We start from the raw sequence: 25,708 nt of genomic DNA on the forward strand, positions 1-25,708 counted from the left end.
ACCTTGCTGCAGGCCTTTGCCGGGGCCTGTCCCCTGGTGGCCTGCCCCTCTCCCCCTGACTCCTGTAAATCGTGTTGTTCACTCTGGGTTCATCTCCCCTCTTCCAAAGGAAGCCCCTCTCCCCCCCTACTCTGTTTTCTCATCCACATCATTTCAGGTATTTATTTCCTCTGCGTCCCCCATGTTCCAAGCCCCGTGCTGGGGGTCCCGAGAATAAAAGACACAGGTCTTGCCCTCCACAGCAAGTGACCGATGACAAGGTTCTGCTCTAAGGCAAGCCAGGTGCAGAGGAAACAGAGAGAAAAGGGCGTGTATTGTGGGAGAGGGCCGAGGGGCTGTCATGGAAGACATCCTGGAGGGGGAGACCAGCCGACCGGAGTCTGGGAGCCAAGTGGGATTCCTCCAGGTACAGAAGGGAAGAAGGAAGGGTTGACCATGCCCCCCCTCCCCCACCGGTTCTCCCAGCGCTGCCCCCTGCTGGCTCTACACGCACCTGTGATACAGCCATGGGTTCCAACCCCGACCCGGCTACTCACCAGCAAGTTACCCTACCTCCTGGACCTTAGTTTCCTCACCTGTAAAACGGAGGTCATGGTCCCAGCTGTGCAGAGCTCCCGACCATCCATCCTTGGTCCTCTGTTCTCAGGAGGCAAAGCCCCCTACCCCAGCACCCAGCACACGTTGGCAAATCTAATAGGTGCCCACAGCTACTGACTGGTGGATGGATTGAGGACCTGGGAGCTCTCCCCTGCTCTTCCTTCTTTAGTGGCAACAAATCCCAGCAGACAGCGCTGACCTCTACTCACCCAGGACTCTGGGAACGCACCTCACACTCAGGATCTCCGGCATCTCGTACGGTCAACCACCCGCCTGACCAGCGACACGTGAGGGCGCAAGCTATGTCCTGCCCTTGACCCGGGCCCTGCAGGAGCATGGCAAATATTTGTTTGTGGAAGGAAGCTCCTCCCAGAGATCCGGGGCTGGAGAGACAAGTGGGCAGGGGTTGTGCCTATGCAGGTGCCAGTCTGTGTGTTGTCGTCTATTCCCAGGAAGGGATTCTGGGGTTCCTGATCAAACACCCAGCTACCTCTGCCCCTCTCTCACACCCAGGGGCTAGGGTGAGCTCAGTCTTGTCTTTGCACCCAATGGGAACCAGAGAGAGGCCTGAGCCCCATCTGTGCCCATGACACTCTTGGTCTTAGCATTTTTTTTTTTTTTTTAAGGAATCTCTATGCCCAACGTGGGGCTTGAACTCACACCCCTGAGATCAAGAGTCGCGTGTTCTACCCACTGAGCCAGCCAGGCGCCCCGACATCTCCTGGTCGTCAGATCCCACTGTGACTCCCGTCAAGCAGCTCAGGACTATTCACTGAAGCCGCCGGCACTCCAGGCCCCTGAGTACGGGCTCTTTTTTCATTCTCCCATCTTGGACTTTGAACTCACTAGGCAGGTGTGCAGGATGAGAAATTCCAAGATCTAAGAGACAGTGACTTTGAAGCCTTCGTTCTGTTTGGATCGTGCCCCCTCTAATACAAAATGTTGGAGCTCATAGCTGTATATGTATAGTTATTTATAGATTACCAGTGTCCATGCCTGTATGACTGTATTATTTGCATTATAAAATATCCACCGGGGGCGCCTGGGTGGCTCAGTCGGTTAAGCGGCTGACTTCGCCTCAGGTTATGATCTCGCGGTCCGTGAGTTCGAGCCCCGCGTCGGGCTCTGTGCTGACAGCTCAGAGCCTGGAGCCTGTTTCGGATTCTGTGTCTCCCTCTCTCTCTGATCCTCCCCCGTTCATGCTCTGTCTCTCTCTGTCTCCAAAATAAATAAACGTTAAAATAAAATAAAATAAAATAAAATATCCACCGAAGGTAGATATCTTAAAAGGATCAAATTTAAACACTTAAGCATACAATTCTCCTCCCCACCCCAGGGGATCATCCTGTGCAGCTCACTTTGGAGACCAAGGTGGGGGTGGGGGGAGGCTCTTTGGATCCCCAGCTGTGATGGGGTCTCCCTGGTGCCTCCCTTACTTTGATCCATTCTCCAACTTTAAGTTCCAACCTTTCTTCTTCCCAAAGACCACCTCCCCCCAAAAACCACTCTGCCACTACGAAGACCACGCTCTTCCTGATCCCAGCCATTCTGTCAGCAGCTGGGGAGCCAAGCTTGGGGTGCTCAGCGCTGCCAGCGGGGAAGGAAATTCGACTCGTATATGACACAGAGGACAGAAACAGGCCCACCAGGAACGCGATAACAGAGAGACTGGGGATCCTAAGCAGAGAAACTTCCTGCAGTTGGGGAACAAGAGGGCACTCTTCAGTGACTGATAACTGGCTGCAAATCCAAGATGCTGTGGAGCACACGGCAGGTGTCAAACACACAGGAATGTTGCCCATAAACGAGGCGGGACCTGCCCCCAGGGCGCCGGACGTCTGTCCCTGGATCCAGACCCTGGCAGATGCTGGGCAGCCGTTCTCGTCCGTGTCCCTTATGACCTGCGGCTCCTCTGGGCTATTTGGGGCTCACCTGGGCAGGGCGGACGACGTGGGCAAGCCTGGAATTCTACAACAGAAGCCCTTCCCCAACCTCGCCTCCTAGGGATAAGGGCCAAAGGGAGTCTCTAGGGCAGTGGACCCCAAAGCCCGGACCCCTTCTGTCCATGGCCACCCTCCAGAACCTTCTTTGCTCTTCCTTCCCACACAGCGTCTATCCCCCACCGGCTGCAGAAGCAGGGGATGGGAGGCAGGGGAGGGTCTCGGGGAAGGGCACCCTAACAAACTGGGGGGCAATGGTGGGAGCCGTGGCTTCCCACCAGGCAAGACCCGGAGCCTGGGGGGCCCTCATTCTTGAGTCCTCCGCACCTGGCAGGGGGTCAGCATCTGTGGAACTGGACCCACCTCCACACGGGCCGCTGTGCCCAGGCCTGGAGTCTGAGCCCTCTGTCCTCCCTGCCTGCTGGGCCCCGGGCCGCCAGGGCAGAGGCCCCCGGGAGCAGACGAGGGCCCAGCCTGCACGAAGCTGACCTCGAGCCTCAGCCCAGGCCGGGTAACAGGAAGCCAGAGGCCGATGCCGGTAAGCAACGGAGATTCAGGGATCAGAGGTCTGCTGCCTGATCAGAAGCAGCCTGGAGTCGGAGGACAGATTACTGGAAGGAGGAGGAAGCTGCAGCAATAAATAAGGCCAGACCCCGAACACTTGCCTCTAGCTGACGGGAGCCCAGCCTGAGTGCAGCGCAGGGGCCCCAGGAAGGGGGGAGGGGGGAGGGCAGGAGGTGCAAGGTGTGCTTTGCTTGCAGCCAGAGCTGGGGGCCCTGGAAGGCAGGGATGGAGTGTTCGGTGTCCAGTGTCCCCGGGCAGGGCCTGAAACGCAAGGGATCCTCAGAGCTCTGCAGAAGGTCCCTTGGGCGCCGTCCCCACGCCTCCTACTCCACTGCCGTGCGTCCCCCAGCCCCCACCACCCCCCAGGGAGGTCCTTGAAGTGGGGACCCAGCCCTGGGCTTGCTTGGCTCCCCCACAGGCCTCCCTGCCCCCCCCCCCCCCCCCCCCCCAGCTGATTCCTGGAAGGCTGGCTGCTTCCCAGCAGAGCAGAGGGAGCCCTGGGGCTACCGTCCCAGAGGATTTCCCAGGATTCCAGCCGCCCCACCCACCCAGCTTCCAGGTCTTCACTCTGTCCCCTCCGGGCCCCCTGAGACGCTCTTAGGACCTGGAGCCCCTCAAGGGCCTGCCCGCTGCGGCCCAAGGTGAGGGTGCCTCTGTGGGAGGGGTCGGATCCTGACCCAACACCTCCCATCTTGGAAGGCTGAGCCCCCAGCCTTGCACAGGCTGGGGAGGGGCCCTGAAAGGCATTAAAGGCTTCCTGTCTGCCCACTCCGGGCCTCAGGGCTGGAGGGCTGTGCTGGGCGGAGGCGGGATGGGGCAGTGCCTATTAGGCACCGGGTACTCTGAGGTTCGAGGGACCAAACTATGGTGGCACTTGACTCGAGGCCTCCCTGGCACTTCTGACCAGGACCTTCCCCAGTTCCACCGCCACTTCTCCCTCCTGATTGCCACCCTGACAGAGGCAAGCAGCCCCGCGGGCCTGGCCCAGGGCGTGGCGGCCATCCGGGAGCACAGCAAAGGGAGGATCTGGTGGAGGGAACATGACCTCTGAGTCTGGGGTCCTTCCTTGGATTTGCACTTTCCACCTCAGTGGGCATAGGGAGTGGTTGCAGGGAAAGAGTCAACACGTGTAGGCCCAACGGGAAAGGCAGAACTTCCAAATTTTAGAAGAAAATTAGGAGGCTATCATCATGACCTTGAGGAAAGGGAGCTCTTAAGCAAGACGCTAATTATAAAGGGGGGGGGCGGGGTGCGCCATGAATTCAACGACATAAAAGGAGGAACTTGGAATCCATCAAGTATTCCATAGAAGTGCAGAGACAGGCCGCAGAAAAGGGCAATATTTTTTGGCACGACGTGCAACCAAGAAGAGTTGGTACACGGCATATGTGAGTGAGTGCCAAACCCAAACCGGTGAGAAAAGACTTAGGCTCTGCACCGAGGAGGAATCCAAACCGGCTAACGCGTGGAGAAGAGGCGTTCAACTCCATCGCGCAGGCGAAAGAGTAGATAAGAATCAAAACACGCCACTGCCCGCCGGGCCGGAATGGCACAAGTCAGGAAGTGTGATCCTGCATTTCAGCCACTCTGGGAGGGGGTCCGGCATCGCCCCCTGGAGCCTCAGAGAAGCATCGGCTGCCCCAGCAGGTCTGGCGGGCTGGGGGGGCGGGGGGTGGGGGGGTCTCGCCCCAGGAAACATGAATGCGAATGCGCATGCGCGCGCGCAGCAGCGCTGTGCGGCACCCAAACCTGACCGTAACGCGGTCTCGAAACAGGCAGAACGGAGAGACAAACTGTGGTCCAGGCACACGGTGGAAAAACTACAGCCATGGCAAAGAATGAACCGCAGCTCCAACACGGATGAACGTTGCGGGCATAATGTTGACCAAAAGCAGCCAGGCTACCAGCGTGCACTGTGACTCGACTTATTACGGCGAGTTCAGAAACTAGCAGCAGTCCGCTGTTACTAAGGGACCCATCCATGGTGGCAAAACCATGAAGAGTGGCAGGTGATGATCATAAAAGTCAGACAGCAGCCGGAACTGCTGGCAGAGGGAGGGTTTGTGAGTGACAAGGAACCTTCTGGAATCCTGGTCATGTTCTATTTCTTTTTTTTTTTTAATTCATATTTTTAATGTTTATTTTATTTTTGAGAGAGAGAGAGAGAGAGAGAGAGGGAGACACAGAATCCGAAGCAGGCTCCGGGCTCTGAGCGGTCAGCACAGAGCCCGACGCGGGGCTCGAACTCACGAACCGTGAGATCATGACCTGAACCGAAGTCAGGCGCTTAAGTGACTGAGTCACCCAGGTGCCCCATCGTAACTCTTTTAGAAGTACACGCGTACGTGAGCCCCCACTGTGCCAGGTCCTGGGCATCGGCCGTGCAGACCCCACCCAGCCGGCCCCTGATTGAGTTCCAGTGAAGGTGTGAGCTTCCCCTCTGCCTGGACAGCGAGGGGCCTCCTGGCTGCCAGCATATCAAGCCCACTGTGGGTTGTTGCTGCAGAGCCTGCCCGCTGGGCAGTGGGGGTGCAGCCCCTGCCCCCCTCACTGCCTCCATTCTCTCGTGGTCTCCCAAGCATGTGCTGAGGGGGCTCTGAAGGTGACCCCTCTGCTGTGCTCTGACATCTCCCTCTGCAGTGGGGGAGGTGCAGCGGCTCGGAGGGGTCCTCCTGTCCCCTTCCCTCTCTACGCCAGCACGTGTGGCCTTGACGGGGGGTGGGGGGGGGGGCCCAGCCCTCCCCCCTTTCCCCCCCCCCCCCCCCCGCCGGGGGGGGGGGCGGGGGGGGGGGGGGGGGGGGGGTGCCCAGCCCTCTCTCCTTTGCCCCCACCCCCACCCAGTCTGGGAAGATTATGGTGCAAACAGCTCTCCCTTGACTCCCAGGCTGCTGGGCCTGGACGCAGGCCAGCGCCCTATGGATCCTGCGGGCTCAGGGCCAAGAGGCTGGGATGGGAAGGACGTTTCCCCCAACCTGTTTACCGGGACCCAAGGCCGCTATCTCCAGTTCCAATCTGCTGCCTCCCTTTATCTCCGTGGGGCCAGCCCCTGGTTCCCAGCAGCGGCCTCCCGCCACTCACTTCCTGCCAGCGGCCCAGCGTTACAGGAATACGCACGCTGAACTCGGCTAGTGCGTGTGTGTGTGTGTGCGCGCTGCGCCCACACCCCAGAGCCTGCACCTGGAGGGGTGCCAGCGAGCCCGGGGTGCCACGAAAGCAGCCACTCTGAACTCATGTCTTGCCCCTCCCCCCCGCGAGCCTGCCCAGTGTCCTCCCAATGCACAGGGGAGTGGCAGGCAGACGTCTCCAGAAGGCCAGGGAAGGGGCTACCTTGGGGGCCTCCCTGGAGAGTCCTCCGCGGACAGACCAAGGCTGGACTAATGTCTGTTCCTCAGCCATTCCTGGCCTCCTCTCGCACGGGGACCCAGGGCCCTCCATGGTCAGAGCTCCTGACACGGCTCCTGGACTCCACGCTTCCCCAGGGAAGGGGTGTTGGGGGCAATCTGTATGTCCCCTTTTGTCTCTCATTCAGCTGGGATTACTGTGGGCCAGGGCCAGCCTGGGCACACAGGACACTCCACAGGCCGAGGGCATCTCGGCCCTTTCCCATAACTTGCGGGCGATGGGAAGAGACGATACTGACACCCCGGAAGGCAGGCCATCTCCCTTCTCCCTGCCCTGCTGGCGCTGGGGCCAGAGGGGCTTCCTGGAAGAAGGGACCTCTCAGCTGAGGCCCGAAGACTCAGAAGGCGATAACCAAGGACACGTGCCGATGGTTTCCGGGTAGAAAGGACACAGGTGCAAAACCTGGGGGTGAGAGCGAGGCCGGTGCACAGCGCATTCGGGGAACAGAGGTGTTGCCATCTGGCTGCCCTGCGGTGAGAGGGAGGGGCTGGACCCAGAGCCAGGGCTGCGGGGCGGGGCGGACCCGGAGGTGGCCTAGCCTAGGGCTGTGGCCTTGGGGGAGGAGGCAGCTGATGTGTGGGGTGAGGCAGGTCTGTGTGTGCAGGAGACTATCCCACGACCTTAGGCCTTTGACCTCCAGGGATGGCAGCTGGTTAGAGGGCTGGGCTCTCCTCTGAGGGGAAAGACTTCAGGGGTCTGCTCCGTGACCTGGGGTGGAGGGGAGGGGGTGCTCACGGGCCTTCTGCTTTCTCCTTCCAGCCTGGGGGCTGTGAAGTGTTCCCAGATTACCAACAGGATGACTCCGATATCAGCCGCAGCCAGGGACACACGCAGGCACACGCGCACAGACACGCGTGTATACACACACGTGCACAGGCACCCCGCACATTTGTACACGCACGTACACACACCTACACCAACACATTCACACGTGCGTGTACACGCACGTGTGCACCCGCAAACACATGCTCACACGCGTGCGCACGGACACGCCGATACCTGTATACGTGTGTGCACACAGGTACACACAGACACACATGAGCGTAGACAGGCCCCCTAAGACCCAGCCTTGGTCAGAGGGCCTCCCCCCATGACAGGGTCCCAGAAACCAGGGCCTCTTTGCTCCAGGCCCCCACCCCTCCGGCCCCCTCCACCACCAAGGTGTGGCGGGACTGGCGGGACTGGCCCCGGGAGCGGGGCGGAGGGGAGGCTTGGACTGGGTGATGAGCCCTGTTAGGCCCCAGCTTCCCCCAGGAAGAGGCCGCCTGTCTGGGGACCCAGCTCTTTGCCCCTTACTCCCTGCTCTCCTGAGAGCCACCATTGAGGCCCCAACCCCTCCCTTCCTGCCCACAGAGGCCTCTGCTCCCCACCCCACTTCCCAGCAGAAGGGCTGGAGCCAGACTCCGAGATAAGGGGCTTGTTTTCCAAGGGCCCGGAACTGAGTGCAGATTGTGGGTCAAGGCCAGAGGGGCACTGGGGTGGGGGAGGGCACGATGAGCCTTTCCTTTAGACGGGGGTCCTTGCGGCCACTGATCCCACGGGGACTTGAGATTTCTGCCCCTTCAGGATGCCTGCGCTAGGCTTGGGGGAGAGGGGGAGAGCCCCGGGGAAGTTGCCCCGACCGTGGATATAGCTGCCTCTCCACCCCTGCTCGATTCTCCCGCCAGGCTGGCCTTCCTTTGAGACCTACCCCAAGCCTTTGCCTCGAGTTCTCCCTTTGTCCGGTTAGCGACCTGCTCCGTCTTCAAAAGTCAGCCCAGTCACTGCTTCCTCCGGGAAGCCCACCCTGCTGCCTCAGCCAGGCCTGCTGCAGCACCCCCCCTGCCCCGCCCCGTGATGCTGACATCCCCCCTCTTCCCAGTGCTCCTCTCTTGGGCAGCATCCTGTCCCCACCCTGAGGACCCGAGCTCCGAAGGCAGCCTGGCCTTACTCTCCCTCACCCCCAGACCCAATTTGGAGCAGGCACATGGCAGACCTCTGATGAAGGCGTCGGTGTCCTCTTTGATCAGGGGTGCCCTGACCAGAGCCGTGGGTGCCTCTTCCGGTGAACTTGGGCCCCTCGGGACCGACTTCCTCCCATGGGGGACACACATCTGTGGCCACACTCCAGGAAGGGGAGCAGCCGAGTGGGGCTGGGCACTCAGAGGGAGGCCGGTCCTTCCGTGTGAGGAAGGGTCATGCTGCAGAAGGTCCAGTCTGGGCTGAGTCACCGTGCGCCCCACAGCAGCACCACCAAGCCCCAGGGCCCTGGGCTGTGGCCAGTAACAATGATAATAGCAGCAGCAGTAAGAAGTAAGCATTCACACATAGCACTTACCCACAGCCAGGCACCAGGGTCAGCACTGAACACAGTAGGTCAGGGACTCCCCAAAGCAGCCCATTCTGCAGTGGAGGAGACTGAGGCACGGGGAGGCCGAAAGGCTTGTCCAAAGCCGCACAGCTGGTAAGTGAGGACTGAGTCGGTCGGTCCCCTTCACTATTACCCTGCACTGTACCTCAGTTGGAGGTAGCCCACCCCTCCAGGGCAGGGGGTATGGAGGAGGGGGCTCCCTGCGCACCCCTCTAATTCTGCCTCCCATTATACCCCATGAAGTGGGACGCTCAGACCGCTTGTGCCATCCTCGTATCCCTCTGCCTGGCATTTAGGCCATGCCTGACACGCAGGAGGTCCTCAAAAAAATCCATATCGAAAAAAGCAGACGGCGGGATGCTAGTTTTTAGGGGCGACGGAAAGTAGTGGTTCAGAACGGGACCCTGGGGACTCCGGGGACAGCCGGCCGGGCCGCCTCCGCCACATGTGACTGTAGGCATTAGCTGGTGCACGGCTCAGTTTCCCCGTCTGTGACTCCCTCTCCCCCAGGCCCATCTCGCGCCGTGTCCACCCCGCGAAGCCCGAACTACAACTCCCAGCGTGCCTCGGCACCGTCCTGCCCGAGCCTGCGCTAGTGCCCGCCGGGACGGAGTCCGAACTACAACTTCCAGCATGCCGCGGGCGCTCCCGCAGGCCCTGGTCAACGGCCGAGGTCGAGGTCGGGGAAGCCGTGCCGACCCTCGCCGCTCCGGGTAGCGCTCGCTCGGGAGGGTCGGGGTGGGGTCGGGAGCTGCCCCCGCCATGCTTCGTGGACTGGCTCGGGCCGCGGTCCAGCGGCAGGGGGCCCTCCGGACGCGGGGGTCTGGGGGCGGGGCGGGGGTCCCGGTGCACGTGGTGGACCTGCGCAGCGACACGGTGACCAAGCCCGGGCCGGCCATGAGGCGCGCCATGGCCGAGGCGGTCGTGGGGGACGACGACTACGGCGAGGACCCCACCGTCCGCGGTGAGCCGGGTGTGCAGGCCGGGGCCTGGGGTCGTCGCCGAGACCCCGGGGCGCTGTCCGTGGTGCTGGCGGGAGAGGCGGCCCCGGGCGCGCGGGTGGCGGCTCAGCGGGCAGGCTGGGCGTGAAGCTCTGCGGGCCTAGCTGCTCAGTCTGTTAGGGATGCAGAGCCCCAGGTCCCACCCTTCCACCTGCTGAGCCAGAATCGGCACGCTAACAGGATGCCCAGGTGATGCGCGTGCACACTGAAGTGTCGTGCCACTGCTGGAAGAGATGGGTGTGGTCTCACCTTGCACAGGAGGGCTCTGAGATCAGCATCCCAGCGAGTGTGGCACACAAGGTCTCATACCCAGTAAACGGCTAGGCAGTATGTGAGCCCAGGTCTTTTCTCTAAAACCTGTAGCTCTTGTCCTGGATCCACTGTCTTTCCACGTGAAGACAAACAGAAAGCCGCTCTAGATGAGGGGGTTTTCCGCAGCCTGCACCTCTCAAGGAGCGGGCTCCAATAAGCTAGGGAGCGTTTTCAAGTGACACAGTGACAGCACTCCCACCCCGGGTTGACAGTTGCGGACCACTGCTATTGCTGGGGTGCGTACAACCCTCTCCGGTGCCGGGGACAAGCTACAGGTTGCCACTTGAGCCCCCAGGGCCTGTCTGTGGGGCCAGATGGCGTCTGGTGATCATGAATTTTGCAGACACCTACTGTTGCCTCGAACTTCAAAAATGCTGAGCCCACTGCTTAGTAGGCATACCACCATGGGGTGGGGGAGGTGCTGGGGTTCACATGTGTCCACAGAGAGGGCCTTGAGAACTGGGGGTGAGCGGAGGCGTGGAACTCACAGGGAAGGGGGACTTTGCAGAGTAGCCTCCTGAAGGGCGAGTGGAGCCCCCAGGCAAGGAAGGGAGCCAGCTCACTGGGAGGTGAGAAAGGTGTTTAGGATATGGATAAGGGAATGTGGCTGGAGCGTGGGGTGCCGGGGCCACCCCTGTCCCTGGAGGTGGAGGCAGAAGGCAAATCCCACTGCCCTTGAATGTCATGCTGAAGACTTTGGACTTGATGCCACAGGCAGAGGGGAGCCACAGCAGGCTTCAAAGCAGGAGCCAGAAGCCCCGCTTACCCCCTCCCCGAGTCCCCCCTTCTGAGAGCTCCTGTCCTGTTCTGGGAGAGGAAGTCAGCAGAGAAACCGCAGGGCCCCACCTGCAAGGGGCTGATGGGAAAGGAAGTGAGACAGGTGTGAGGTCTGGATGGGACAGGGGGGTTCAAACCACAGTTTCAATTGGGGGGGGGGAGACCATGGCCCAGGAGGAGGCTGGGGGTAGAGGGTTCAGTGAGGGGCCTCTGGACCCAGACATGCGGTCACCAAGACCACAGACTGTGCAGCTGGCAGACCAGGGCTCTTGTCTGGCTTGGCCACTCACCTCATCACGACATGGGCTCACGGTTATGAGTGATGCCAGGAGACTGCCATTGTTGATGAATCCTCCTCGCACCCCATCCCTCTCCTCCTCAGAGCTGCAGGAAAAGGCAGCCACGCTGCTGGGGGTGGATCGGACCTTGTTCGTGCCCACCAACACCATGGCCAACCTTATCTCTGGTGAGCGGCGTCGGGTGACTCTGCCCTCCAGCCCCTCCCTCCGTGTTTCTCTCCTTGGTGCTGGAGGCGGGGCCGGGACGACATCAGTGGGGTCCTGAGCCATCTGGATTTCTGCTGGGCTCAGTCAGGAGGGCCCCTAGCAGGAGGGGAGGGAGGGGAGGAGAGTGAGGCCAGCGTGTCTGCGCTCCTCCCCCAGCTCCCTCCCCAGAGGCTCTCCCTGGGCCAGCCCTCTCCACACGGCCCTGTCTCCAGGTTCTGGTAACCACAGCCTTCTCTTGCCCCTTAAGGCCTGGGGGTCTTGCACTGTCCCTTCTGACTTCCCTACATGCTGCCACCTTTGTTATAAGTTGTCCCTTTGTTAAACTCTCTGGCTCCCCAGTGCGCATGCACCCTCGGTTTCCTGCTGGGCCCAACTGAGGCTCGTGCCCGGAGCTGCTTGGCCCCAAGGGGCAGCACCGTGGTGGGCTTCCAGTGCAGGAGACGCTCTGCCGGTGGGCCCCCTGGCACTCGGAGCCGACACTGCCCTCCCCCATCTATCTCAGTGATGTGTCACTGCCAGCGCAGGGGCTCCCAGCTCCTCCTCGGGCAGGAGAGCCACCTCCACGTCTATGAGCAGGGCGGGGTGGCTCAGGTAAGGACCCGTCACCCCTCACCTGGGGCCAGCACAAGCTGCTCAGCATTTCTGGTGGGAACCTGCTTTCCAGGCACCGCCATGGGACCTGCAGAGGGAAGAAATGGCCGGGTGGTGGCGTCTCTAAGGAGGCGGGAAGGAGAGTCATCCCCAGACTGACCACGTGGGGGCAGCCGCGGCTCCGGCCGCCACGGGGACACCGGCTGTGCTTGGTGTCCTGCTGCCCCCTAGTGGGTACCCAGAGCACGCGGCCCTTGATTGCTGGGGCGTGGGGGTGGGGGGAGCACCCTAACCCTCAGGCTGCAGCACAGGGGCAAGGCTCCATGGTCCAGAGCTGGGGACAAGCAGACAGGACAGAGGTAGGAGGTGACCCTGAGCCCCTGGACCTGATCCTAAATCCCCACCCCAATACCTGCAGATTGCTGGGGTGCACTCCCACCCCCTCCCAGACCTGCCCCATGGGACCCTGGACCTGCTTGAGCTGGAGAGGATGGTCACACGGGGCCTCGGGAGCCCCTACCACCCGGTCTGTGAGCTCATCTGCCTGGAAAATACCCACAGCAGCTCAGGGGGCCGGGTTCTCCCCATCGACTACCTACGCCAGGTAGGCCCTACCCCACTTCTGTGCCCCCCACCCCACCAGCCAGCTCCTGGCTTCCTGTCCCATGGGGCCCCTCTCCGGGGATTAGGTCTCTGACATGGGCCGTGGGTGCCCATCGCAGCCAGAAGTGTTGTGGGAGGACATGTGGTCCCAGGCTGCAGATGTGAAGGGCACTATTGCCCCACTTTAGGCCCCAGAACAGAGACCCGCCCCCCACCCCTCCCTCCCAGGGAGCCCAGAGTAGCACCAGCTCGTGCAGGGACCGTCCCACTCCCCGGTGTGAGAACCTGAGTGCTGAGTCTTCAGACCTGCCCTTTGCCTGTGAGAAGGGCTGAGAGCATCTCCTTCACGGAGCAGGGGTGCGGCCTGGGTAGGAGGGGCATCTACCGCTCTGGCCACAGCCACCGTAGGCGTGAGATGAAACGCTCACCGTCAACCCCCTTTCCTAGAGGACGGCACCAAGATCCAGGCAGAAGATGTGCCTGCTCAGGTCCCAGGCGGCCAAGCTGGTCACCAACCCAGCTCTCTTCACTCTGTACCCTCCACCCCCCACCCCCGCCGTGGCTCCTCCAGGAACCAAACCCCGTGACCTTCTGGAGACCCATCCTCCCTCGGCTCCTGCCCCAAGCCCAGCCCCTCTGACTGTGGCCTGCACTTGGCCCCCAGGTGCGCCTCCTGGCCCAGAGCTGCGGGGTCCGGGTCCACCTGGACGGGGCCCGGCTGATGAACGCTGCGGTGGCTCTGCACGTGCCCCCCGCCCGCATCGTGGAGCATTGTGACTCTGTGTCTCTCTGTTTCTCCAAGGTGGGGAAGCCACCGGCTGCCTCCCAGACACAGGGTGATGGGGGTGCCCACAAGAGGAGTCGGAGCCGGGTGCCTGAGCTCCTATGAGGGCCGCTGCTGGCCCCGGGCCCCTCGAGCCCCAACCTCAGATGGGGCCACGGTGTCTGCCCTTCCCTGTCCCCTTCACATCCCCCTCCCCCCGGGGTGAGAGGACAGAGATGCACACCTGGGGGCGCAGGCACGCAGGACTCTCTCCTCTCTTCCTCCCAGGGCCTGGGCGCACCGGTGGGAGCCCTGGTTGGGGGGCCCAAGGACTTCATCGAAGGAGCCTGGCGCCTCCGGAAAGCCCTGGGCGGGGGGATGCGCCAGGCGGGGGTGCTGGCCGCAGCTGCCCTGGTTGGACTGGCAGACGTGGAGGAGGTGCTGCTGAGGGACCACCAGAACGCTCGGAGATTTGCCCAAGGTGCCCGGACCTCATGGCCCCTCCCTCACTTCCTTTTGCTCCCGGAAGCGTGCCCTGGGGGTCCCCTGCAGCGGGACCCAAATCCCCAGCAGGGCCACATCCTTCTGATTCTAGAACACGAGGGTTAAGCCACCGAGCCATGACGGGTCGGGCCCCGGGGGCGAGGGTGGTTTCCCAGACCACGGTGATGCGGGGCCTGTACCACTAAACCCTCCACGGGGGTCAGGAATTCTCATTTCCTGCGGGATCCGGCAGAGTGGAGCCTCTAACTTGGGCCTTACGTTTCCTAATTGAGTCCTCGAAACAGCCCCTTCGTGTCCCCACTTGAAAGAGGAGTAAACTGAGGCCCAGAAAGGTTAACCGATCCGTCCAAGGTCACGCAGCTACAAAAAGGTAGTGCAGCCAAGTCCGTGTCAGGATTCAGGGTCTCTCTTTGCCCCACTACCGTCGGGCTGCCCTCTGCCTTTCCCGGGGCGACAGGGCCGGACGGTGGAGACGGTGGTGGGGTCCTGGGGTCGGGCTCCACTCACCACGGGACCTGGGCCCAGGGCTCCAGGAGCTGGCGTCCCCTATCTGCTCCGTGGATCTCGCCGCCGTGGAGACGAACATGGTGATGGTGACAGCGGACGGGCTGCCGCCCCAGGAGCTCTGCCGGCGTCTGCAGGCCGTGAGCGCTGACGAGGTGGCGCAGACCGGCCGCGCGGTGCGCGTGCTGCTGTTCCCCTGGACCGGGCGGTCAGTGCGCGCCGTGTGGCACCGCGACGTCTCCGCACGGGACACCGAGCTGGCGCTGAGGAAGTGGGGGTTCGTGCTGAAGCAGCTGGGGGCCCTGAGGACGGGGTGACCGGCCCCTGGGCCCCAGCCGGGCTCCAGGCGGGGAGTGGCAGTGTCCCGAGGGAGCAGGTGGCAGGAGAGGCAGTAAAAGGACACCCCGTTTCCCCCTTGTCTCCTTGGACCCCTGGACTTCCCACGCCCGGGGCGAAACCTTCCTCTGGCACTCATTCAGCAAGCCCGGAGCGCCTCCTGTGTCGGGAACGGGGACAGGGACGGGGCGCCACGGATGCCGATAGGAGGGACCCCATTCCAGCCCCCCACCAGAGCCCAGGAAGCAGCCAGGGCAGGGCCTCTGCTCCCCGCGCACAGAAGAGGAAGCGGCCCCGAGCCATCTGCTCAGAGTCACGCAGCAAATGAGCGTGTCCTGTGCTCGTACTCGGGGATCCAGGGGGGAAAGGTGATAGGAAAATCAGAAAGGGACAGCCGGGCGCTGGATGGCAAAGAGCAGTAACTCCCATGTCGGGGGGCTGGGCTTTAGCCTGTATTCATCTCTATGCATTTTCCTTTTTTAAAAATAAAACTTCTGGGGCGCCTGGGTGCCTCAGTCGGTTGAGCATCAGACTTCTGCTCAGGTCACGATCTCACGGTTTGTGAGTTCGAGCCCCACGTCGTGCTCTGTGCTGACGGCTCGGAGCCTGGAGCCTGCTTCCGATTCTGTCTCTCTCTGTGCCCCTCCCCTGCTCATGCTCTGCCCCTCTCTCTCTCTCAAAAATAAATAAACATTAAAAAAAATAAAATAAATCAAATCTCCTGCTTACAAAAGAATATGTCTTTACTGTAAAGAATTTGGGATCGGATCTCATTTTTTAGCAACTCTGGGGGTAATTTAGGCCCAGCTACAGACAGGGAGGCAAACCCTTGCACCCCCCGCTCCCCAGGGAACCGCAGGAGAGGTCAAGTTAGAGCCTCACAAGCTGAGAAGACCTGCCGGCAAAGCCCCCCGCGCCCGCCCCGCCCCCATCCAGGATCTGGCGTGAGGCGGGGGTCCTCTCCCGCCTGTGCTGACCTGAAGGGAAGGAGCTTTGCTGGGTTTGCAGAAGGCATCTCTGGATGGACAGACACAGACACACAAACACACAGCTGGTAACAAGGTTATTGCCCTCGCACTCTTCATGAGCCACACGCGTGTTATTTATTCTGCAAAAATTTTTCAGAGAGAAAAACAAGGCTCATCTGCACGTAGCATGAACTGATTTATTTGAGGACAAGTGGGCACACCGTTGCTACCTGGAACGGTAAATGCTAACGCACACACAGGAAGGGAAGCCCTCAGTGGGAGCCCCCAGCGGTGCAGCCCCGAAGGCCCCAAGGAGCTTCCTGTAACCTTTGGAGCGATAAAGGGAGGCTGGGGGAGGGGAAGACAGAGACCAGAGAGGCCGCCATCCCCCGCCCCCACCCCCACACACATCCCAGACTCTGGAAGGTCCTGAACCCCAAATGGGGCTGTCTGGGGCTTCAGGGACCCTTCTCCTCGGGGTCTCCCGCCTTCTCTACCTACAGGAGAGTGAGCGTGTCTCGTGTCTCCCGGTGACCCAGGGTCTGCGTGCTGAGCCCCACCCACCTCTGTTCAGGAAGCCGGAGGCGCCGAAAGTTCTGGGCCCTGGTTTCTGCCGCTCTGGGTCACCTCACCACCTGCCATGGCTCCCCCACCCCCACCGGGACTTCGGCACCTGCTTGTTTGGGACCCCCAGACATCCCTCAGGGAGCTGCAGATGGGAGGACTGGGGTCCCGGAGTACCAGCCCGTCGGAAGCGGCAGCCCCACCAGGCCCGAGAACAGGGGGGCACAGGTGCATCCAGCCCACTCAGAGCCCTCTGCAAATCCCGGGGGGCTCCCAGGCACCCCTCTTCAGTATCCTCCCCACCAACGCCTGCCCTCGAAGACCAGCGGACAGAACTTAGCCTAGGGGTCTACCTGCCTGTAAGGGCATCTGGCTCTGCCATTTGCTCCGGGATGGTCGGGGCCTCAGACTTCCCTTCTGTAAAATGGGTGAATGGCAACTCATGTGAAGGGTACCCTGAGAACCTCACAGGCAGACGAGCAGGCGGCCCTCCGCATGGAGCCTGACTCAGTGGGTGTTCAAGGGGTAGTTGCTTCGCTCTCAAACTCACCCCTCCCCAGGTCAAAGGGTAGCTTCTGCGCCTGAGCCAGGGCCCTGGGAATGAGGACAGATGGCTCACCAGGACTGGCGGAGGAGGGCCAGCGCAGGCCCTGCCCGCGAGACGCCAGGGGGCCCGCTGAGCACCCCCGCCCCGGCCCCACTGACGATCTCGGGCCACTTGCTGTCTCTTGCTGGGAGCCCTTCAACTCATGCCTGAGAGGAGGCCAAACCAGCTAGCCCTTAAAGGGCACAAACCGCGCACGGGAGGCCCCCAAACATCTGGCTTTGCCAAGCAAGAGGAGACCGGATCCTTGGCTCTGCCCCCAGCCCCCTGCCCCACCTCCAGGGGTGCCCTCCCAGCCAGAGCTCCAGCCAGGCCTAGGCATGCGAAGGGAAACTGAGCCCCTCTCCCCGCCGCCGCTCGCCCCTCTGAGACTCAAATGACCACGGAGTGGGGGACACCTGGCTGCCGGCTCAGGCTGAGGGCTCGGGCCACTGTGAGCAGGGGGAGGCCGCTGAGTGCCTCCGAGGTGCAACAGCCCCAGACCGGGGCTGCTGACCAGCCGAAGCTGAGGCGGACGTCCGGGGGCCGTACTGGTGGGCAGTCTCAGGGAAGGCCAGGTGCGAGTAGCTGGTGTAGATGCTGACCCCCACCAGGGTCAGGGCACCTGGGGGAGGGGGCAGGGGGACCACTCCGCGGGGCTGCCCGCTGGGGCAGCTGCCTAACCAGGTCCTGGCCAAGGCGGTCCTGCAGACACGGCCTCAGAGCCGCTGTCCACTGGCCTTTGGGGGAAGCGGAGGCTCCTATCCAGTCCCCGAACTCACCCCACAAAACCCCTTACAAACAGCACCACCTACACCCCAGCAACGGTCCCGACTCACATAAACCATCTCTGTATCCCAGCACCCTCCTGTATTCCCCGGAGTCCCCAACACACACACACACACACACACGCACACACGCACACACACACACACACACACACACACACACACACACACACAGCTGGTGACCTCTACTGGGAGTCGGGGGCTCCAGAGCTCTGACCAGGCCCCCTCTTCCTTGCACATCCCCCCGCTTCATTGGGTTACCCCCTCCTCTCCTTCTGGCCCTAGCCTAGGTGTCCGGCCTCTGCAGGCCCTCTCCCTGCCCCCAAGGTCTCCGATCCAGGCCCTGCCTGCCTGATCCCATCACCCCATCCTCCCCTGAAGCGAATACCCTCCTCCCTCTGACACTCCGACTTTGCACAGGGTGCTGGGTGCAGTGACCCTGTGCCCAGAGGTTCTGGGGCAAGCTAAGAGTTGGGCACTGGGACATTTTCCTGTTCACCCCGAGTCGGAAGGACCAGCCCAGAGAAGCACCCCGTGTCCCACAGCTGCAGGCTGAGCCTACCCTTTGTGCCAACTGTAGGGAAAGCTGGGGGGAGGGGGGTCCTGATGCCCTCCACAGGCACTTCCTGGCACAGGGTTCCCTCTGGACTCTGCCCAGCCAAGGGCAGGAGGCTGACCGGAGCTGATCTGGATCTCACTGGGGCTCAGAGAAGGGGCATAGTCCTGGGGTCCCCATATCGCCTGACTCTGTCCCAGCTCTCTGTGATCCCTCGCTTGACCGAAGATGGGAAGGAGAAAGGCAGGACTCACGGCCACCAGACTAGGGCTGGGCAGAGCCGCAGCACAAGTTTTGGATTCAATTTGGGGAAGGACGTGAAGCCCCCTGGAGGGGGCCCTGGAACTGGGGTTCACCACCCCGCAGCAGGGCTGGCGAACGGCCGCTCTCAGGCTCCCGCGGGAGCTCTCACGCAGCGGGAGTCCCCAAAACAGAGGTGTCCGTCTCAGCCTGTGGCGCTCAGAGCTCCCGACCAGGCCACCCAGGCTGCCCACTGGCTGCCTCCGTCCAGCCCGGCAGAGGAGGGGATGCGGTGTAAGCTCTGGAGCCTGACTCCCCGCCTGGAACAACCCCCCCACCCTGTCCCCTGGCCCCGGGGACGGGGACAGCAGCTCCAGCTCCTGCCAGACCATTCTCTGAGCCGCTGACCTCCCTCCACCCCTGGCCGGCAACAGAGCCTCAAGCTGGGCAGTGGCAGAACTCATGCTCCTGTCTCGGGGGTGGGGGGGCACCCCGTCCGGCTGGGTGTTCGCCCCCGACCCCTCTGTCCCTCCTCCTCTTATGGCGCTGATGGTGGGGGTAGGAGTGGGGCAAACTGGCCTCAGGCAGGTCCCCTCGGGGTGACATTCCTGTCCCTGAGCCCCTACGGCTAGTGTGTCCGCCACGTGGATGGGCTCCTGTCAATGATGTCAGCTGACCTGTTTCCAAGGAGCCCCCCCCAGCCCCAACCCTGCAAGGAGAGCAGTGGTGCAGCCAGACTGGACCCTGGGCGAGGGGAACACGTGAGGCGTTGTTCTTTGAAGCAGGTTCTCCCTCCACCCACTGGCCAGCGCCCCTGGTTCTGAGAGCCTAACGCCAAGGTTTCCCGGATACCGTTCCACTCTCTTACTCCTCTCACTGGCTTCCCAAGGTCCTCTTGATTGGATCTGGGCCCACACAGCCGGTCTCTGGGGTCAGGCCACAGCTGATTTCTCCCGCTTTCGTTCTCTAAAGCACACGCACGCCCAGGCTCCTGGTCCCCCAGTCTCTTGGCTCCAGGCAAGCCCGCCTAGTCCTAGTCCGTCTTGACCAAGGCCTCCCACAGGGCACAGCATCCCCTGGGGAGGAGGCGGGCCTGCCCGAGAGGGAGCCACAGGCCCACATGGTCTGGGTCTCAAGTGCCATGGCCCTGACAGTAGAGCTGGCCCGGATGCCAGACTCGGCTCAGACCTCACCCCCGACAGCACAGGCCACTGAGGACTGACCCCGAGGAGCCCCAGCCCACCGTCAGTGACCTCCAGCCTTGGGCTTCTGGGGGCACCGGCTGGCTGCCAGGGGCAGACGGCACCAAAAAGCAGTGAAGCTTCCTGCCGACCTTGGTGAATCCTTGACCGTCTCAGCTGGAGGCTGGGACCACAGAGAGGCCTCGGCTGCACCCCTGCGGGACTGCCTGGCCCGGTGCCCAGCAGAGTCTAGATGAATGTCAGCTGATGAACTGTCACCAGTCATCGTCTGGGCTAGGCTGGGGTCACTGCCAAGGACTGTGAGGCCCCTTTTCACCTGTCTTAATGCCTGGCCCTGCCCACTCTCCCTCCTCCTACCAGGCCAGTCTGGGAAGGAGAACAGGTAGGGGTCAGCCCATGCCCTTCCTGCGGGTCTAGTAGGGCAGGTCCTGGGGTCGCCTCGGGGAGTCTCATGCCTCCCATGCCTAGAAGCTCAACCTTGGGGCTCCTCCGTCCCTCGATCTAGGCCCACAGCCAGAACCCCTGCCCCTGTCCCTACTATAAAGGCCTCTACCCCCTGCCCCCGCCCCTATCAAGGCTGCTGCCACCCAAGGTGCCTTTGCCTGCTGCTGCTGGATCCCCAGGGTGGGCCGAGGCTCAGCACAACCGATGGGAGCAGGGAAAGGGTGGCAGGAGGGGGGGCACGCCCCCCCAGGACCCACGGCCCCCAGGACTCACCTCCCAGCAAGAAGTAGCAGCTGGCGGAGAGCAGCAGAAGGACGCTCTGTGCCAGGGAACCGAAGAGGCCGCAGACCCAGCCGCACACGACAAGGACGAGACTCAGGGGCAAGACCACCATGACAGCTCGGTGGAGGGCTGCCAGGAGCGGGGGCTCAGGGTGCGGGCGGGGACGCGGACCGACCCCCCCAAGGCAGATCCGGGTGAGCGCTTCAGAGTCCTGTCGGCCTGGAGGTCCGCCTTCACAGGACAGTCTCACCTGGAGACTGGGGAAGGGACGGGCGTGACTCGGGCCCAGGACTCACAGACGGGGCGCTGCACCGAGGTGGAGGCATCCGGGCTCTCGCCGGCAAAGGGGTCGCTCAGGGGGACGTAGCTGTTTTGCCCTGCAAAGCAGAAAGGATGCAAAACCTCGTGGGCTGGACACCTGCCGGGCCACCACCCACCCTGTGTTCCTCTGAGATGGGTGGGCCTGTGGGCACGCGGCGAGGTTCCTGCCAGAACCCAGTGGGCCGACCAGTGGCCCCGGAGCCCCGTCAGATTCTCTCCTGGACCCCAGAGCTGTGGCTCCAAATGGGTTTGGAGGGTTTAAGACCTTGTGTTTTGTTTCTACAACATACACACGATACCTACACGGATGCCTGTCTACAGTTTCACACCGCCCTCAACCTTAAGCCCGGGGCCGTGTGCGTGCTCACATGTGGCTTTGTCTGGACAGGAAAAGGTGCAGGTCATGTGGTGTCTGACTCCTGCACACACGTGCACACGCGCCCACGTTTGGAAACACACGGGCACACGCACGCGCACATAGTCACACACAGAGAGATGCTCACACGTTGATTCATACACACAGGGACACATGCTCACCACACACATTTACGTGCACACACGCTTGCACTCACACTGACATATGCACACACGTTCACACCCTCTCACAGATCCTGCTGACCCCCAGGGCTGGTTCTGTGCAGGGGAAGCCCCCCGGGGGGGTGGGGAATGCCCTCCTCTCTCTGGACCTGGCAGCATCTATACAGGTCTGAAATGCATGTGGCTCTCCTGTTTTGTGCCCGTGTGCATGTCAGACCATCAGGTGGGGGCAGCGGTGTGTGTGTAGAGAGATGGGGGGGGGGGTTCTCAGCCCAGAGCCCTGGCTGTGCCAGGCTCAACCCCGGGGACAGCAATCAAGACACGGCTGGTGGTCACCTTCCCAGGGTGCCTTCCCAGGGGCCCCACACCCCTTGGTGAGGAGGAACCGCAGAGTGGCCCCTGGGTGCCCCCTGTCCCTGCCTCTGCCCCCTCCTTCCTGCCGCCGCCCCCCACCCAGCTTGCATCCTGAGAAGCATCATTCTCTCCCTCTCCGGCAACGACCTGCAGGCTGAGCAAGGACAAGGTCAGGCATCAGCCAGCAGCAGAGCTCACTGAGAGCCTGGGGCTGACCCGTCATCTGTCAAGTACGTGCCGCGGCTCCTAACACAAGACACCCTACCCCCACCCGGACACACACACCAGGGCGGGCAGGGGACTGGCCACGGCTCCTGCTCCCCAGGCTCTTGGGTCCTTAAGGGGTCCGGCAACACCCCCACCCCCCAACACTTTCATTTCCCGCGCCTGCACTGGTAGCCCGACTGTCACCACCCAGCCAGTTCTGGGAGGGGACGGAGGTGGGGGCTACGGGGGCGCCACCCTGGCCGCGCCCTCTGCGCCCCGGGCCTGCCGCCCCGTCGTACCTTCGCAGACGCGCCAGAGCCCGAGTGCCAGGACCGCCGCGCGGCGCGCCCCGTGCGGTTGCCCGCGTCCGCCACCTCCAGGACGTACCGGTAGTCGCTGGCCACGGCGGCCGCCAGCAGCGCGAAGCTGAGCAGCGCGCCCAGCCGGGCCATGCGGGGCTCGGGGTGCAGGGTCCCGGGGAGCGGGGAGGGCCGCGGGAGTGGGAGAGTGCGGGGGGCGATGGGGAGTGGGGGAGCCCGGCCGGGCAGGGGGCGCCCGGGATTTGGTGAGCCGGGCCGGGGAGTAGGGGGGCAGGGTTGGGGGGACGCGGGGAGCCAGGGCGGGGAGGGGCGCCTGGGATTTGGGGAGCGGGCCGGGGTCAGGGTTGGGCGCGGGGAGCTGGGGCGCGCACGCCGGTGCGTCCGCTCTGAGCCTCTTCGGGACGCGGCGCCCCCTTTTCTGCCTGCGCGCTAGCCTCGCGATACGCACCCCCCCCCCCCCACCAAGTTCGCAGGAAGATCGGTCCCACCTCTCGGCGAGCAGAGCTGGGCCCCAGGGGACAGAACGAAGTCTCAGAGCGGCAGGTAGCGCCGCTGCAGACCTGGGTTCAAATCCCAGCGAACCGAGGGGCCGGCCGCTGGACTGGATCCCGGGACAAATGTCTTAATCGCTCTAAACCTTTTGAGTTTTCAGCCTCCAAACGGCCGGGCCTAGGAGGAGGAAGGGTGGGGCCTGCGTCGTCCCAGGAGGGGGCTCAGCAGGCAGCTGACAGCCTGAATGGTGGGAGGCAGCCGCCCCTGGCTGGGGCACTTGGCCGCTGGCTGGCCCTGCGGTCCTGGTCTTAATCGGTCTCCGACTAACCAGAGGGATCCGGTGAAGCGGGTGGGTGGGCAAAGGGCCTAGGCAGGCTGGCGAGGGGGCCGCAGGAGGGTGAAGGCTTGCTTCCAGTTAGCTTCTAATTACAAATGTCACAGGGGGCAGGGCCCAGCTCTGCCTGTCCCTCACTCACTCAGCAAACATGGAGAGGCACCTTCTAGGACACGGTCAGACGCTGTCCGTGGGAAGCAGGGGAGTCTCAAAGGGCCCCTACCCAGGAGCAGGCAATGACTTGCATGGTAGGGAGGGGGCTCTCTTGGGTGCAATTGTGGGTGATGGGGGGGGGCCTCCTCTCTGGGCCCCTGGATGGTGGGTGGCTGCCCCACAGGGCCGGGCAGAGCCTGCAGAGACAGGGTCCGAGGCTGACGTCCACATCGTCACTGAAGGTGGCCCTTCTCGGACCAAGCAGCTTCATGACCCAGGGTCACCCAGGCTCTCGTTTCTGAATGTTCCAGCCCTTTTTCCTCCACTAGGTTTGAGGAATACAGTCAGGAAGCAGTCATTGAGACACCACCTCAAGCAGCATTCAGAGCCCATGGAATCATTTGGGGTTCCTGCAGGCTGTGCACCTTTCCAAGCCTGGGTTGGGGCACAGAGCAGGCCTAGGGGCTTCCCAGCTGTGGCAGTGTGGGTGCCCCCGCCCTGCTCTGAAGCTGGGGAGTACCTGGGGGGGGGGGCTTCCCTCTCAGGGGGCATTGGGCCTGGCAGGTGAAAGAATTCAGCAAACACAAAGCAGGTGTTCTGGGCGAGACAGGCATCTGCAAAGCAGGAGGTGAGAAGGGCTGGGAGCACGGAGGTGGGGCTTGCGGGGCAAAAGGGTGACTAGTGACCCTAACGTTTACCTATAAGGTGACAAGGACCAAGATTGCTTCAGTTGGCTCAAAGCCCTCCTGTGGGCTCGAAGGATGAATCTAGAGACGGGGAGAACCGAGGAGCCCCTCTCTGGCTGTGTGCTCTACACGTTCCTTCCCAGTGACGCCCGCTGTTCAGCCAGAGCTGGTTTCGAAGGGTCTTCTTTGCACCCCCATAAAACTTAAACAGGATTCTGCTGTCAGGGCCAGGGCCAGCACTGCTTGAGGCCACCGTTCCCACAGGGCCACGCAGCTCTGTGCAGAATAGACAAGTATTCCCCCCACACCGCAGTGCAGACGGCCAGGCTAGCAGTCTACGCCTCACTGCTTTCAAGTTCAGTGTTTTTAAACCCAATGTGACTAGATTGTCCCCCAGGCAGTAAGCACTGGCCCTCGAGGGGCTACTTTGATGAATTCCCCCAGTCTCTGTCCTTGGGATGGACCCAAATTATACCCTAGCCTGGCTCTGGAAAAGTGCCACTTTTCAGAGTGACCCCCCCCGTTTTCACCTGTCTTCCATCAACTCTTAACTCATGATTAGAGCTGTCAGCGGGCCACCTGGCAGGCACCACGCCCCTCTCCAGGACATCGCCACCAAAATCAGGGACAGGAGGGACCTGGCCCTAACTGGGAGGCAGCCAGCCACATACCTAGTCAGTCTCATCCCCGGGGACTGACAGACCTATGAAGGGCTCCTCACAACCAGCTGGGACTTGCCAGCATCTGCCCATCTGTGAGCCTGGTCACCTCTGATGGAGCTTTGCTAACAGGGAAACAGGAAGGTGCCACTGATGCCCCATCACAGGATGCACCTGCAGTCTCCAGAACGTACGCTTCTGTTCCCTCTGCCTGGCACACCTTTCCCTTCTTTGGTGGGAGGCTGCCTGGCAGCCTCCTCCTTGCTCCCGGACAGACAGCTCAGTTCTTTATCTCCACCCAATGCAGAGTTCATGGTCTTCTCAGCCTCCACACCATACGGCCGTTTGTTGGCCTTGGTCTTCCCGAGTTCCCTGCAGGAGACGAGTCCTCTCTGGCCTTCGTTCAGTTCCTGGACGTAGCAGGCGCACACAGCAGATGCACAGGCATCCGAGTGAACGAGTGGGTACACGTGACCACCGTGAGATCAGGTGGAAAATAACCACAGAGAAGTCAAGGCCCCAGTTTGGCTGGTCAGCTGAAAACGGGCTCAAAATCTGTAGGCTGAGCCCAGGGGTGAGGAAAGCTCTGGCTCAGCTGCTCTGCTCTAAGGGCGAGACTCACCCTGGCTGGGCCCAGACAAGAAAACCCTTTGTGCCGGCAACACTGGTTCACAGCAAGCTGAGCTGCACAACAGAACCTTCTTTTCTTTCCAATTTTTTATCGAGAGAGAGGAAGAGAGAGCACACGCGAGAGCGGGGGGAGGGGCAGAGAGAGAGAATCCCAAGCAGGATCCCCATGGCGAGTGGGTGAGTGCGGAGCCCGATGCAGGGCCTGAACTGTGAGATCACGACCTGAGCCGGAAACCAAGAGTCGGAAGCTTGACTGAACCACCCAGGCGTCCCAACAGTAAAGATGCTGAAAGCAAGTACAGACATTTTACTGTAGTTACAACGGGACAAAGTGGGTGAAGGGTACATGGGACCCCTTCGTAGTATCTTTTCAAGCTCCCATGAATCTTAGTTCAAATTTTTAAAAACGTTGTACTGGATCAACGGAAACCCTGGGGAGGCAGGTTTCAGTTCCGTAGAACGAAGGCCTTTTCGACAAAGTCTGAAAAATGGATTTCAACATAGGCCTCAGCCCCCAGAGTCAGGCGGTTGACCCCGGCCACACCCGAAAGGCCGGGCAGCATCATGAATCAGGGAGGGCCCACCTCTGGGGCCAGGATGCCTGGGTTCAAGCCTTACCCCTAATACTTACTAGTTGT

The 25,708-nt window shown here is 62.2% G+C and overlaps 2 protein-coding genes across 3 annotated transcripts; one reads left to right on the forward strand and one right to left on the reverse strand.

The window, feature by feature from the left end:
• The first annotated feature begins 7,757 nt into the window (after positions 1-7,757).
• On the forward strand, positions 7,758-15,280 carry LOC125926303 (uncharacterized). 2 transcript variants are annotated; one of them, XM_049635592.1, is made up of 7 exons: positions 7,758-9,817; positions 11,326-11,409; positions 11,952-12,040; positions 12,459-12,644; positions 13,308-13,445; positions 13,695-13,887; positions 14,436-15,280. In XM_049635592.1, exons 1-7 carry the CDS (start codon positions 9,616-9,618, stop codon positions 14,729-14,731), a joined length of 1,188 nt encoding a protein of 395 aa, XP_049491549.1. In that variant the 5' UTR covers positions 7,758-9,615; the 3' UTR covers positions 14,732-15,280. The 2 variants fall into 2 exon arrangements, with proteins under 2 accessions (XP_049491549.1, XP_049491548.1); XM_049635591.1 differs by having other exon boundaries at positions 9,733-11,409.
• A 1,868-nt stretch (positions 15,281-17,148) lies between these two features.
• TMEM235 (transmembrane protein 235) lies at positions 17,149-22,248 on the reverse strand. The gene is given in 6 exon segments (XM_049638139.1): positions 17,149-17,404; positions 17,407-17,490; positions 20,369-20,506; positions 20,674-20,754; positions 22,096-22,119; positions 22,122-22,248. Coding segments are annotated over 6 exon segments (600 nt in total). The 3' UTR covers positions 17,149-17,258.
• Between the last annotated feature and the right edge of the window lie 3,460 nt (positions 22,249-25,708).

This window comes from Panthera uncia, chromosome E1 (genome assembly GCF_023721935.1).
Source record: "Panthera uncia isolate 11264 chromosome E1, Puncia_PCG_1.0, whole genome shotgun sequence".
Classification (NCBI taxonomy): Eukaryota; Metazoa; Chordata; class Mammalia; order Carnivora; family Felidae; genus Panthera; species Panthera uncia.

Bases quoted from the DNA above. Each gene is read 5' to 3' on its own strand.
- LOC125926303 (XM_049635591.1), top strand. From the start codon at position 10,851: ATGCTGAAGACTTTGGACTTGATGCCACAGGCAGAGGGGAGCCACAGC. The intron at 11,410-11,951 runs GTGAGCGGCGTC...CATCTATCTCAG, and splicing joins CATGGCCAACCTTATCTCTG to TGATGTGTCACTGCCAGCGC. The intron at 13,888-14,435 runs GTGCCCGGACCT...ACCTGGGCCCAG, and splicing joins CGCTCGGAGATTTGCCCAAG to GGCTCCAGGAGCTGGCGTCC.